The 12,932-nt window shown below is 43.6% G+C and overlaps 1 protein-coding gene across 1 annotated transcript in view; it reads right to left on the reverse strand.

The window, feature by feature from the left end:
* Window positions 1-1,998: 1,998 nt before the first annotated feature.
* Window positions 1,999-12,932, reverse strand: part of MFAP3L (microfibril associated protein 3 like) — a 44,496-nt gene continuing 33,562 nt past the window's right edge. Inside the window, exon 3 of the mRNA XM_053255709.1 lies at window positions 1,999-8,817. Coding sequence (XP_053111684.1) covers window positions 7,934-8,817 — 884 coding nt within the window. The 3' untranslated portion in view covers window positions 1,999-7,933. The remainder of the gene's footprint in view (window positions 8,818-12,932) is intronic.

The following is a 12,932-nucleotide window of genomic DNA, read 5'->3' on the forward strand; positions in this document are numbered from 1 at the left end:
GGAATGCACCACAGAATTCTTCCCTCTTCAATGATTTGGTAGGGAAAAGGAAACTCGGCCTACTTCTGCAAATAAATTTACCCTCTTCCTCCCACAACCATCTTTTACTGTTACCAGGAAGTTTTCCACACCCAGCTTTTAGCCTGCATCTTCTCTGGAATGGACCGGTTGCATTCACGTATTTGGGACTTACTCCAAAGTTGCTGTGAGCTATTGGGGAGCACTGCTTCGGGGTTTTCACTGCTTGTTAAGAGTATAACCCAATTAATATCCGGGGTTAAAAAATCAACTTTTTGCACGGGGTGATTGGGATAGTGTTGCATTCGCAGTAAAGCCTTGCATAAAACTCGTGATAAAGCCTGCTGTGAGGAGAACTCCAAGGTACCAGGATTTGGAAGAAGGAGAACACCCACAATCAGATTTAAAAGTATCTCTGACAGTCTGTTGAGTGCAATGCATAACATAATAACGCTCTTCTAACGATGAGTGAGAAATGCTTCTGGTGGGTCTGTGGGGAGAGAGGGCTCAGCCCACCCGCAGATGATCAAATGTGTAGCCCACGGAGCATCAGAGCTGGTGTAGCATCATGGAGTCGGTGGGGGCTATGAAGAACGGGGGCTATGCGGCCCCTGGAAGTCCCAGGATGCCCTGCGCAAAAGCACGGGGCATTCTGGGGGGAGCCCTGATACTGGGAGGCTGCCTGTAGCCTCCCAGTTGGAGGTCTACTCATGTGGCACCACGTGCTGCGGCAGCACATGAGCAGGAAGAGCACCCGCTCCATTAACCTCATTTAAAGGGAGGGTGTTTTAGGCGGGCTAGCCGCCTTGGGAGAACTGGGCTCACCTGGTGGTTCCCACGATCACTGGAAAGCAAGCTAAGCTCCCTTAGCCTGCTTTCCAGTGATCGTGGGAATATTATTTTATTTATTTATTCAATTTCTATACCACCCTTCCAAAAATGGCTCAGGGCGGTTTACACAGAGAAATAATAAAGAGATAAGATGGATCCCTGTCCCTGAAGGGCTCACAGTCTAAAAGAAACATAAGATAGACACCAGCAACAGTCACTGGAGGTACTGCGCTGGGGGTGGATAGGGCCAGTTACCCTCCCCCTGCTAAATAAAGAGAATCACCATGTAAAATAAAGAGAATCACCTCTTTGCCAAGTTAGCAGGGGAATAGGCTCATTCTGTTCCCTTATTTGTATGAGGCAGCATAACCTTCCCTGCTTTTGGGCACAGGTTTGTGGGGATGGTGAAGAAAAATTACTACCACTACTACTACTACAACAAATATTTATATAGCGCTTTTAAACAAAAGTCCCTTAAGTGGTTTACATAGAGAAATAAAAATAAAGCTTGCTCCCTGTCCCCAAAGGGCTCAATAATAATAAAAAAGGATAGACAACAGCAACAGCTACTGGAGGGATGCTGTGCTGGGGTTGGATAGGGCCAGTTGCTCTCCCCCTGCTCAATAAAGAAAAAAAATCCATAAAACAAAAAGTAGACTCTTAAAATGCACCATGTGCAATTAAAAACCACTGTACACATTGGCAGAATAGCTAGGAATTATAGATATGAGGAAAGCAAATGAGTTTAAGCATGCAGAGGAAAGGCTGGAGATTAGGCCTCACCTGATTCTAGTAATCTACAGTGAAGATAGAGGCCTGTAGCTATGCAATGCTGATAGGATGCCTCTGAGTACCGGTTGCAGGGGAGTAACAGCAGGAGAGAGGACATGCCCTCAATTCCTGCCTGTGGCTTCCGGTGGCATCTGGTGGGCCACTGTGCGAAACAGGATGCTGGACTAGATGGGCCTTGGGCCTGATCCAGCAGGGCTGTTCTTATGTTAGCATGGGACTTTGTGTGAAAAGGTTCTTCATGTGCTTTAGGCAAACTTAACTATGCCAATAAAAACCCTTTTTAGGCACTCCTGCTGGTAGGGTTGCCAACTAGGGACTTTTATAGAGGACATGCGACTATTTTGAGGCCCAAACTACTTTTCCCTTTTGCATTATTTATTTATTTAGCACGTTTGTATACCGCTCAAAACAGACATCTCTGGGTGGTTTACAATAAAACAATGCTAATTAAAACAAATTAAAACAAAAAATTTAAAGGTTAAAACATTACAATAATTTAAACTTTAAAACATTAAACACATCAAAACTGTAAATCAGATTGGGTGAACAAACGTCTTAACTGCATTTTAAAAAGTTGTTAGAGATGAGGAGGCTCTTATTTCAGCAGGGAGCACATTTCAAAGCTTTGGGGCAGCAATGGAGAAGGCCCGTTCCTGAGTAGCCATCAGACGAGCTGGTGAGAACTGCAAATGAACCTCTCCTGATGATCTTAATGGGCAGTGGGTTCATGGCAAAGAAGATGTTCTCTTAAATACCAGAGCCTAAGCTGTTTATAACTAGCACTTTTTATTTTGCCTAGGAACCTTTCAGCAGCCAGTGTAGCTCTTTCATTACAGGTCTCTCTGAGATGACCAGAGACCATCCTGGTTGCCACATTCTGTACCAACTGCAGTTTCTGGACTACATACAGAGGCAGCCCTACATACAGTGTATTGCAGTAATCAAGTCTGGAGATTATGAGCAGATATACACTGTTCTGAAGATGTTTATCCCAAGAAACAGACACAGCTTGCGTATCAGCTGAAGCTAATAGCAAGCATCTCTGGTCACCGCCTCAACCTGGGGCACCAGGGAGAGGTTTGGATCCAGAAGCACCCCCAGACTGCATATCTGTTCCTTCTGGAGAAGTGTGATCCCATCCAGAACAGGGAGATCAAACCCGACTCCCGAGTTCTGACCCCGCACATTAAGTAGCTCTGTCTTATATGGATTCTGTCTGAGTTTGTTATCCCTAATCCGTCTCACCACTGCCTCCAGGCAGGCATTTAGGGAGGTTATGCCTTCTCCTGATGATGTTGACATGGATAAAGAGGTTTGGGTGTTCTCAGCATACTGCAACAAATCTCTTGATGATCTGTCCTAGCAGTTTCATAGAGATGTTAAACAACACTGGAGACAATATGGAGCTCTGGGGGATACCATATGGAAGTTCAGATTTTGAAGTCTCCAAGAGACACCATCTGGAATCTGCTCGTGAGGTAGGAACGGGACCACTGCAAAGCAGTGCCTCCCTCCCAAACTCCTCAGACACTCCAGAAGGCTAATATGGTCAATAGTATCGAAAACCACTGAGAGATCCAAAAGGACCAACAGAGTCACACTCCCTCTGCCAATTCCTAATCGGAGATCTTCTATCAGGCTGACCAAGGCAGTCCCCACCACATAGCCCACCCGAAAGCCAGTTTGGAATGGGTCTAGATAATCAGTTTCCTCCAAGACTGTCTGGAGCTAGAAGGCCACCACCCTCTCAATTGCCTTGCTCAACCACAAAAGGTTGGAGACAGGCCTACCATTGCTTAAATCTAAGGGATCCAATGCAGGCTTCTTCAGAAGAGGTCGAATAACTGCTTCCTTAAGTCAAGGAGGCATCCTGCCCTCCCTCAGAGAAGCACTTAAAATGTCTACCAGGCTTTCTACAACAACCCCACTGCCTGACAGTATAAGCCAGGAGGAACAGAGATCATTTTGGGGACCAAACCACTTTTTTGGGGGGGGCGTGTGTTGTGGTGTCCGAAGTTCTGGAGAGCTGATGGAACATTTTGTTCACTCAGAACACATTGCTCTAAAAAGCAGCTTCTCTTCCTCTATCTCCTTCCCCTTCCTACTGACCACCCATCCAGTGGGGAAACCATTCTGGAAGTTCTGCTTCAGTGGCAGATTGCAGAGCCACGTGATGCAGGAGCACGGGCAGGTGGGCCCGGCCGGTACACTTGCTTCCTTCATGTGGTGGCAGTGAGAAGTTAAGCAGTTCACTAACTTTACTCAGTTAGCAGTTATGCCTGCTATCCTGGCCCTCTCCTCTTCCACCACAGCATTCCTTCAGTGGCTGATGCCGGTGTTACCTTGCATTTCTTTTTAGAATGTGAGCCCTTTGGGGACAGGGGAACATCTTATTATTTATTTTTGTGAAACCTTCTGTTGAAAGGTTTGTAGTCATAGAGAACAGCAAGTGAATGGGCGACCATGCACGCACTGCTGTGCCAGCAGGCGAAGAGGTTGGCTTGGTAGCTAGCTGGCTGCCCTGCCTGGAGCCAAGAGATGAATTTGCTGGTAGGGGAGAGCAGGCTGGGCAACCTGGGGCGGAGGACTGAGGGCTGGGGGTGTGGTAATCCTAACCAGGTGAGGAATTTACAGTTAAGAAGCAGGGGCCTTGAGAACTCTGACCTAGACAGCAGACTGAGCAGACATACAGCTCACCTAGTCACCCGGTCACTTTTGCAATTTCCGGGGCTTAGGGGGTGATTTTTGTCTATTTTAAACAGTATTTCCTGGGTTTTCTCAGAATGGAACCTTCGCGGTTAGCGAGAGATGACTGTATAATACCAACATATGCAGATTTCATGCAAGGTGAAGATTTTCCCCACTTTGTTGGCAATGGATTTCGACTTTTCTCACCATCTGGACCTGGCAATCCTACCTGCTGGTGTGGTTAAGATTGATCAAAACACCATAGGTAAGACCAGCAGGTTTGCATATCCAACAGCAACTACATTGCCAATAGGAAACCATAAGATTTGTTTTGAAGCATCCCTTAGTTCTATTCAGAAACTATGTAGTATGTGTGTACTGTTGTCTATGTGCATGTACTTGTGTTTGTGTGAATGACTGTACATGTATTCATCTTAAAAGAGATCCTGGGTACAGGCTCGCTCAAATGCAGGGTGCAGAAATGAAGTGTACTACTGTATGTGCACGGAACATAATGTGTGAATAACTGTATGTACATACACTGTACAGATTGTACATGTGTTGACCATAACATGTGGATAGGGTTCTAGTCTAGGTCCACAGGTAGTATTAGGACCAAAATGCAGGGCAGGGATTGTGATTAAGGTGCTGGCAATCCTTGAGGAGTTTACAAACTAGAGAAGGCAGCCATCCTTTATGCTACATACAGGAAGCATGTTTTTCTCTAAATATCCTTATGAAATTTACAACAGCATGCAATTTGTACTCATAAGCTATTTGGGATTTAATTTATATCACTCAGTTACAACAATGAAGATGTTTCTTTAGCAGTTAAGAATAATCCGTGAACACTGTCATCCCTTCCTTCATGCAAACTTCTCCTTTGATTATGAAAAGCCAATTAAGCTTGAGTAATGCTTTTGCCAAGTTAACCTATTGACAGGTTAGCATCTTTCTAACATCTTTAATTAGTAATTTCCAGAATAGTTGCTAAGTACTGTTATGTGGTTTTTAAAATAAGAGTCTCAAAGTTATGAGTGTATTTTAAAACTGCCATTTTTAGGTATATGTATACGTTTATTTTAAGGATTTTATGCTATTTTATGGCATTTACTACTGTATATCTCTTTTTTGGTCATTGACCGTAAATAAAGTAAACTGAATCTAACATCTTTCTAACTCAGCCAAGTCTTTTCTCATGCACAGTGTGTTTCAGATTTGTTTCTGTTTTACAAAAACATATTTAACATTCCTAGAGGTCATGCACACAACCTCTTTTCTCAGAACCAGGGAGGGGCGGAGGGGGGGGGAGGCAGGATTGCTCCAGCCTTCCCTTGTAGGATCTGACTGAAGCCCTGCTCGCTGCACTGCGCTCACAGATGAGTGCAGCAGCAGGGAGACCAGGGGAAGGATGCCTGGCCTCTGGATATCCCATAGTGCACCACACAGTGAGTGCAGTGCATTAGGAGATCCCCCCTGAGTTGGGCACTCTAGGTGCCCAACTCTGTGTATGCTTGGGCTGCATGCAGCCTGAGCACACACATGTCTTCCCACTTGGGGTAAAGGGTGACCTTGCAGCCTTTAGCCCAAGTTAAAGCCTTGGGTCAATTTCCAGGCTTACGGAGCAGGCAGTGTCAGGACTGTCGTCGATCACGGCACTTCACATGGGCAGCCAAACCTAGGCTGGGTTTAGTTGCTCGGGTGATCAGCTTCCTGGTTTAATTTTTAATGGGCCTCTTTCAGCTTATGGCAAGTGAATGGATTCTGCTTAGATCTATGTGTTCCTGAATAGTGGAAGCAATCATATGGATCTCTAAATGCTAAAACTCTATGTGCTTCTTGTGACAACTTTAGAAGTTCCGAAGCTCTTTTTAAAAAAATAGCTGTTTGATTTTGTGTGTCACACTTTATAGTAGCTAGTGAAGTTATTTTGCTATTTAAGTATTTTTTTCCAAGCAATGGGTGTACATCTTAGGAATACTTAAAGATCTACCAAGGATCCCTAGCTAAAACATAACTAGTCTTAATTGCAGCAAAAACAGGCATCAAAGGCTAGTTGAGACAAGCATGTTCCCTGGAGGGCTAGCTGAAAAGGAGGGAGAGTGGGAACATGACATTTCTGTCCTTTAAGTGAGCATCTAAAGCATTACTCTCTTGAAAAAAATAAAAATAAATAGGCTTTGTCAAAGTGTATGCGTAACTGCCTGGCTATTTGAGGGTTGATGTTGTAGGAAAACCATCCACTTCCTAAGGTTGTCTGGGAAGCAGAATCTGCTAGAGCTATGCAAAGATAGCTGTCTATGTTATAGTGGTTGGAGCCTCTGTGCCTAGATATATATTATAATTAAGAATATACAAACCAGATCATCATTTTCTGAATGGCTGGAACTGTGTGTTCACATCATGCAGTGAAGTTATTTCATTTCCACTAGACCAAGCAGCACTTCTCCCACGACTGACTGCATATAATAAATGCCAGTGCAGATTTACACCCATCACAGAGGTCTAATGGCTTCTTTCCATGAGAAGACATACAATCACCCCCCCCCCCCCAATTATAGATCATATTTGCTGCTTCTCCAATAAAAACAAACTATACAAATGTCTGCATTCAAATCTCATTTAAATTAATCATAAGTGCATAGGTTAAGGCAATCCAATGAAGAGGACAAGATTCCTGCTCCTTTAATCATTGTACAGAAGAGGTGGTGTTTGCAGGTGCAATGTGTCATGATGCAATTAGAAAGGCTTCATCTGTCGAAATTCCTTCTTCTACAGAAGGAACCCTGCCCTCTTTTGCATGTGGTGACTGAAGCAAGAGGAGCAAAAAGAGGATTGCAGCTACCATTTGTACTGTGACTTTGTGGTTCGAGTCCAGTCCTCCTTTTCCAATACAAACAAATGGCCTGTGAGTGTATCCTCCTCTCTGTGAAGGAGTGTTTGCTGGGTTCATTCTTTGAAGGAGAAAAAGAAAGATGCTCTAAATACAAGCTCTCTGGCTTAAAATGAAATGAATGCATTCAGTTTTCCTTAGCCCTCGACTACAGTTGCTAGCACAGACAGTTGGTAAATGGCATCCCATGAAGATCTTAATTTGGCTATGGAAATGCTCCCTCTTGAGCAATATTTCAAAATCATGAAAGCGGAGCTGCAAAAAGCACACTACAAGGGAGGCAGCAAATGAGAGAGCCAAATGAAAAACAGCTTATATTCCTCAGTTTATGTAATATAGCAGTCCTTCAATCATAAAACTGAAAAATAGTTCCACTGACTCCAGCAGCCCTTATCTGAAATCAGAGACTTCAGGCCCACAGCTCTGTAACGAAGTACAACCCACAACTTCCAGGGACCCACTGCAAGCAACACTGTCCTAAACAATTCTCTGAGGTAAATGTTTTGTGAGTTCCTGAATCAAAAAGAGCAACTTAATATCAATGTAATAGCAATTATTCTGCCAAATCTCCTGGTTCCAAGTGATTCACATACATGCTTTTGCTGTGACGTCTTTGGGGTAAGGCTTAGTGGCAAATACATTACCTTTTGTTTTAAATTAAAGAGAGCTCCACCTGATTTTCTTGCTATGCATAGGTTTGCAGAGAAAATATCATACATGGCTTTCATAAACAGTACATATGTCATTGTCACCTCCTAGAGTTATCTCAGTAGGATGTAGTTCAGCAGAAGGCTGTGGCTCTGGGTCAGCAGGATGTGCTGATGTTTGGGCAATCTCTTCTTCTGCTATCTCATCTTTAACGGACCCTAACCCTAACGGAATACTGTCTTGTGACTGATCATCAACACAGTCCTTTTTAGTTAACGGGTGAACAGACACCTTTATCGCAATCTTCAGTGGCGGTTCATGCAGAGAAGATGCATCTGAGTCAGCAGTGAGAGAGTCACTGCGCTTCAGAGAATTGGGGATCGTGTACATCTCTTCCGGGTCCGTGGTCTCCTGCCCTACAGCAGAATGCCCGACAAAGTTCTGGCCCTGCTCCTCGAGCCCCACCACCTCCATAATTTCTTCCATTATAATCCTGCAGTTCATGATAAGGGGCGGCAGTGGAACACTCCTAGCTAATTCCTCAATATAGCGGGCAAACTCCATCGTCTTGAACTGTGTTACCTTGGCAAGCTCAAGGGTTTTTGCTGATGTGATGATTGGGATGCGTTTAGCAATCTCGAAAGCTTTTTGCAGTTTCTCTGCCCCTTCTGTCCGGAAGAATTCATTGATCGCTTTCTCTGTTTTCTTCAGGTGGCTGCTCATCATGCACAGCCTCGTAATGTTTAAGATCAAAACAATGGTAAAAGCTACAAGGCATACAATCATGTAGTAGATCCCCATATCTCCAGAGGTAAAGACGACCCTCAGAGTCACAGTATTATTCACTCGGCCATAGATGTTAGAAGCAACACAGGTGTACTTTCCTCGATCTTCAAAAGAGACACTTGTAATATTTAGTTGCCCTTTGTCAAGAATCAATTTTCCTGCTGAAAAGACGACAAAAATAATCAGTATTTTCTCATCAGATTAAACACAGTGAAAAACTAATTACAACACTGAATCTGTTTTTAGGTAATCACCCAAGGCATTAACTTTGTCTATACATAACTCCAAGCATTCTAAAATGTCAAAACTTTGTATTGTTATGTGAGATATTCCTATGCAAATCTAAAAACAATCAAAATCTGCACTTGGGGAAAAGTGGCCATTAATTGGCTTTGGCTAAAGCCCAAACCTCCTGCCTACAGGGTTCTTCTGGACTGTCCACAAGGTATTGCTTGGTTGTAAAGCTGGCTATGTTCCCAGGGGAAAATACTACACATGTTTTTCTTGTTGATTAAATTGTGTGCTCTGCTAGATAATAATAAACAGAAGAAAAACTTTTAAAACGTTGTTTTAAAACATAAAGAGAAGCCTGCAGTTTACACAACACAATTTTTGTGCAAACAAATAGTATTTTAGTGGTTTGTAAACAGGCTGAAAATTCAGTCTTCTGAATTATGGACACAGTGGAAGGCAGCTTTGGCCACAAACCGAGCACTGAGTTAGGTATGCTTAAGCCTGATGAAATCAACAGGCTTAGATACACTGAAGTTGAATCCAGATCTTCAAATATATTTAGTTTTTATGTGAGGAAAAAAAAATTGGGGGTGGGGTGGGGTGGGGACTAGAGGGTAGGAAGGGTGGCTATGTAGTCTCCACTACTTGCCATAAGTCCAACATGAATGTCGGGATTACATGAGAAATTGGGAGCAGGAAAGATGAACAACATTGGAAGTCTTTGCCACACGATGCTACAGTAGTGCCAACTGCCTGCAGAGGCAAAGGCGCTATACTACTGCTATATACTACCCTCACTCACACCACCAACCTCTTGCCCATCAAAGTGACAGGTGCTTTGCTACATAATATCGCTGTAAATTACAGAGCTTTTGAACACTAGGTCTCCGAGGAGCCAGCAGCAACATTCAAATTCTAGCAGAATCAGTCGGAGTACAAAAGGCTGTGTTGTGTGCCTCCCACACGGCTTCTAAAATTCCGTTTTCTTCAGTTCAGCCTGTTCCTTTGCCTTCAGACAGAAAACATGCAAACATTTTTCTCAAGTGCATATTTAGTTACCCAGAAAGCAAATATAGACACTAATACGCTGCTTGCCCAGCCAATGGCATTTTTCATTGTTATATAATAAAATGGTTTTTTCAGGTCAGCTTTTAATCAGAAGCCACTTTGCATTTTGATAGAACAAAGCCATATTTCATGATGTTAGATTTAAAAGGGTCAAGGTGCAGCATGAACAAAACCTGGTCTTCAATTCCTAAAACAATTCTAATTTTTATTTTAAGGGACATAGGGTATAGAATCCACCACCCCTCCCCTCAGGAAACATTCTTTGGGAGATTTCTTTCAGTGGTGCTCGTGTGTTAAATCTCTCTGGAGAAACACAATTGATATAAAGGCTCTGAACACTATATACCCAGACTACACTGGAAACCTGTTTCTGAAATATCATCCTGATGACTATCATGGGATTGGGGATTGCGAGACTGTATATTAGAGTCAAACTAGTTCTGACAGGGACAGCTATATTTGTTTACAACTGTCTGGCCCACTCACCTATAAGTAGTGGGAGGGAGGCATCTAATATTAACATCAGAAAGATGAAGGGAGCTGACCGTTCCTTTATCTCCCCCACATCCATTGGTTCAGAAGCTCTACTTGGAGCTCAGCTTATTTCTAGTATTTGAGCCTGGCTGAAAAAAACTGTTTGGGCCAGTCTGAGGAGAGATGTCTGAGGAGAGATGCTCAACTCTCCTCACACACAGACCTTTTGATGTTAAAATTATACCATATTCCCACTTTACATGTCAGTGGGGAAGACATGTGGACAGGAAATGTGACCCCCTTATCATATCTAGTTTGGATCTAAAGGTGATGGGATCTAAAGGTAATGCCCTTCTGTACAGAACTTACATGTTCTCAACTTTGCTCCTCCCTTCCCTCTTTAAAAAGTGAAAAATTAATATCATTTGATGATTCATGCATTTGAGGGTGTGTTTTAGGGTACCTACAGTTACTGCATCTTCATGTCAAAGAAGCTGATTACATTTCTTTTTAAAAAATTGAATGACATGGTGAGTGCTGAGGAGTTCTTAATACTGACACTCCTACCTAGTCAGGTTGATGATATCAGTGACTGGCCCAAGATCACCAGATTGTGACTGGGATTCAGGGCATAGCTACAACTGAAAAGTGGGGAACAAATGTCCCAGGATCTCTGGGAGCCCACGAGCTGAATGACTGCTTTAACTCTGTTATTCCCTTACACCTCTGAAGAAGGCGAAGTGGGGCAGGCCTATCTTCTCTTTTGGACCAAGAACCTGCCAATAAAACTCTATCTGCAAACCTGAATGTCAAGCACCAGTGGAGAACATTGCCCCCATCCCATCTGCCACACTATCACAGACAGATATGGTAGACATGAGGCAGATACAGTGGGAATAATGTGGAGGGTGAGAGCTTCTGGGAGGGGAAAAGAGCAGGCCAAAGCAAAAGGAGGCTGCCAAAAAAAAAAGGAAGGAACTCACCCCCCGCCCCCCGGAAGCAGGTTCATCAGATGTTCTGGAAGAAATAGGAGGAGAAACAGCAACAAAGCATGGGTGATGCCTGTATTGAACCTGGAACATAGGAAGCTGCCATATACCGAGTCATTGGTCCATCTAGCTCAGTATTGTCTACATAGACTGGAAGCAGCTTCTCCAAGATTGCAGGCAGGAATCTCTTTCAGTCCTATCTTGGAGATGCCAGGGAGGGAACTTGGAACCATATGCATGCAAGCATGCAGGTGCTCTTCCCAGAGCGGCCCCATCCCCTAAGGGGAATATCACACGAGGCTCACATTATAGTCTCTCATTCAAATGCAAACTTGGGCAGACCCTGCTTAGCAAAGGAGACAATTCATGCTTGCTACCACAAGACCAGCTCTCCTCCCTGGCTTGTGGTTTAGGCCAGGAAGTGTGATGGGGTGGGCTGAAAACTGTTACAGCAGGACAGAAAGTGGGAGAGGGAGAGAGAAACTTTTCCTCACACTTTCTTTCCACATGCCAGAAGACTGAAGGGAAAATGGGGTGGGTCATACATGACCAGAATAGAGACTACCTCCCTCCTCTGAATTCTGCAAGGTATGGTGAATCAAGGGGAGGAGATTTTTGTGCTTCACACCAAAGAAGAAGGGACAGCAGCCCATCATAACTTGGTGGGAGGATTTCTAGACTCTCATATCTTTTTGTGATCCAAGGTGAATGTAAATAAATAAATATAGCAACTCAGTCTATATATATCATACAAGGGCCATTTTTTGAACAACATATGAGCCAGATGTATGCTTTAGCGCCATAATTACTTATTATAGTGGCAAACCATAACTGCCCCACTCCAAGCCTGCAAACAGATGGGCAAGGACAGCTGATTCAGCTCTCAACAAATCCACCTGTTTCCCAGCTGTATGAGGGGAACTGGAGCCAGCCCTCGTGCAACTGATAACATATCAATTTAGGCAGGAGTCACATCCCTGCAGCTTTTTATTTTATTGGTTTATTTGCTTGCTTGCTTGTTTGTTTGTTTAAAAGCCAGGAAGGAGCCAGTGGCTGAAGTCTGAATGGCAGGAAAGTGTAGGGCACTGGCTGTGTAGGGGGCCAACTGAGCACAGATTTAATCTAGTTGTCCTTGCCTCTCAGGAGCAGCGAGCATAGTTTAGGAGAGGATAGCTAACTGCTAAATGAGCAAAGAGACACTTTTTAAAGTGGTGACTCTTTAATATTCAGCAGGGAAAGAGCAAGTGGTTCTATCCAACCCCAGCACAACATCACTCCAGTGGCTGTTGCTGATATCTGCCTTATGTTTCTTTTTAGATTTTGAACACTTTGAGGACAGGGGACCCTATTATTTATGTATTATTTATTTTTCTATGTAAACTGCTTTGGGAACTTTGATTGAAGAGCGGTATATACATATTTACAGTAGTAGTAGATAGACCAGAATACAGCCACTTACAGTCCTAACTATGGAGGAAGGAACAGTTTTTGGGTGCAACAAAGGCTGAGTC

The sequence above is a fragment of the Hemicordylus capensis genome, chromosome 5, assembly GCF_027244095.1.
Source record: "Hemicordylus capensis ecotype Gifberg chromosome 5, rHemCap1.1.pri, whole genome shotgun sequence".
NCBI classification, from domain to species: domain Eukaryota; kingdom Metazoa; phylum Chordata; class Lepidosauria; order Squamata; family Cordylidae; genus Hemicordylus; species Hemicordylus capensis.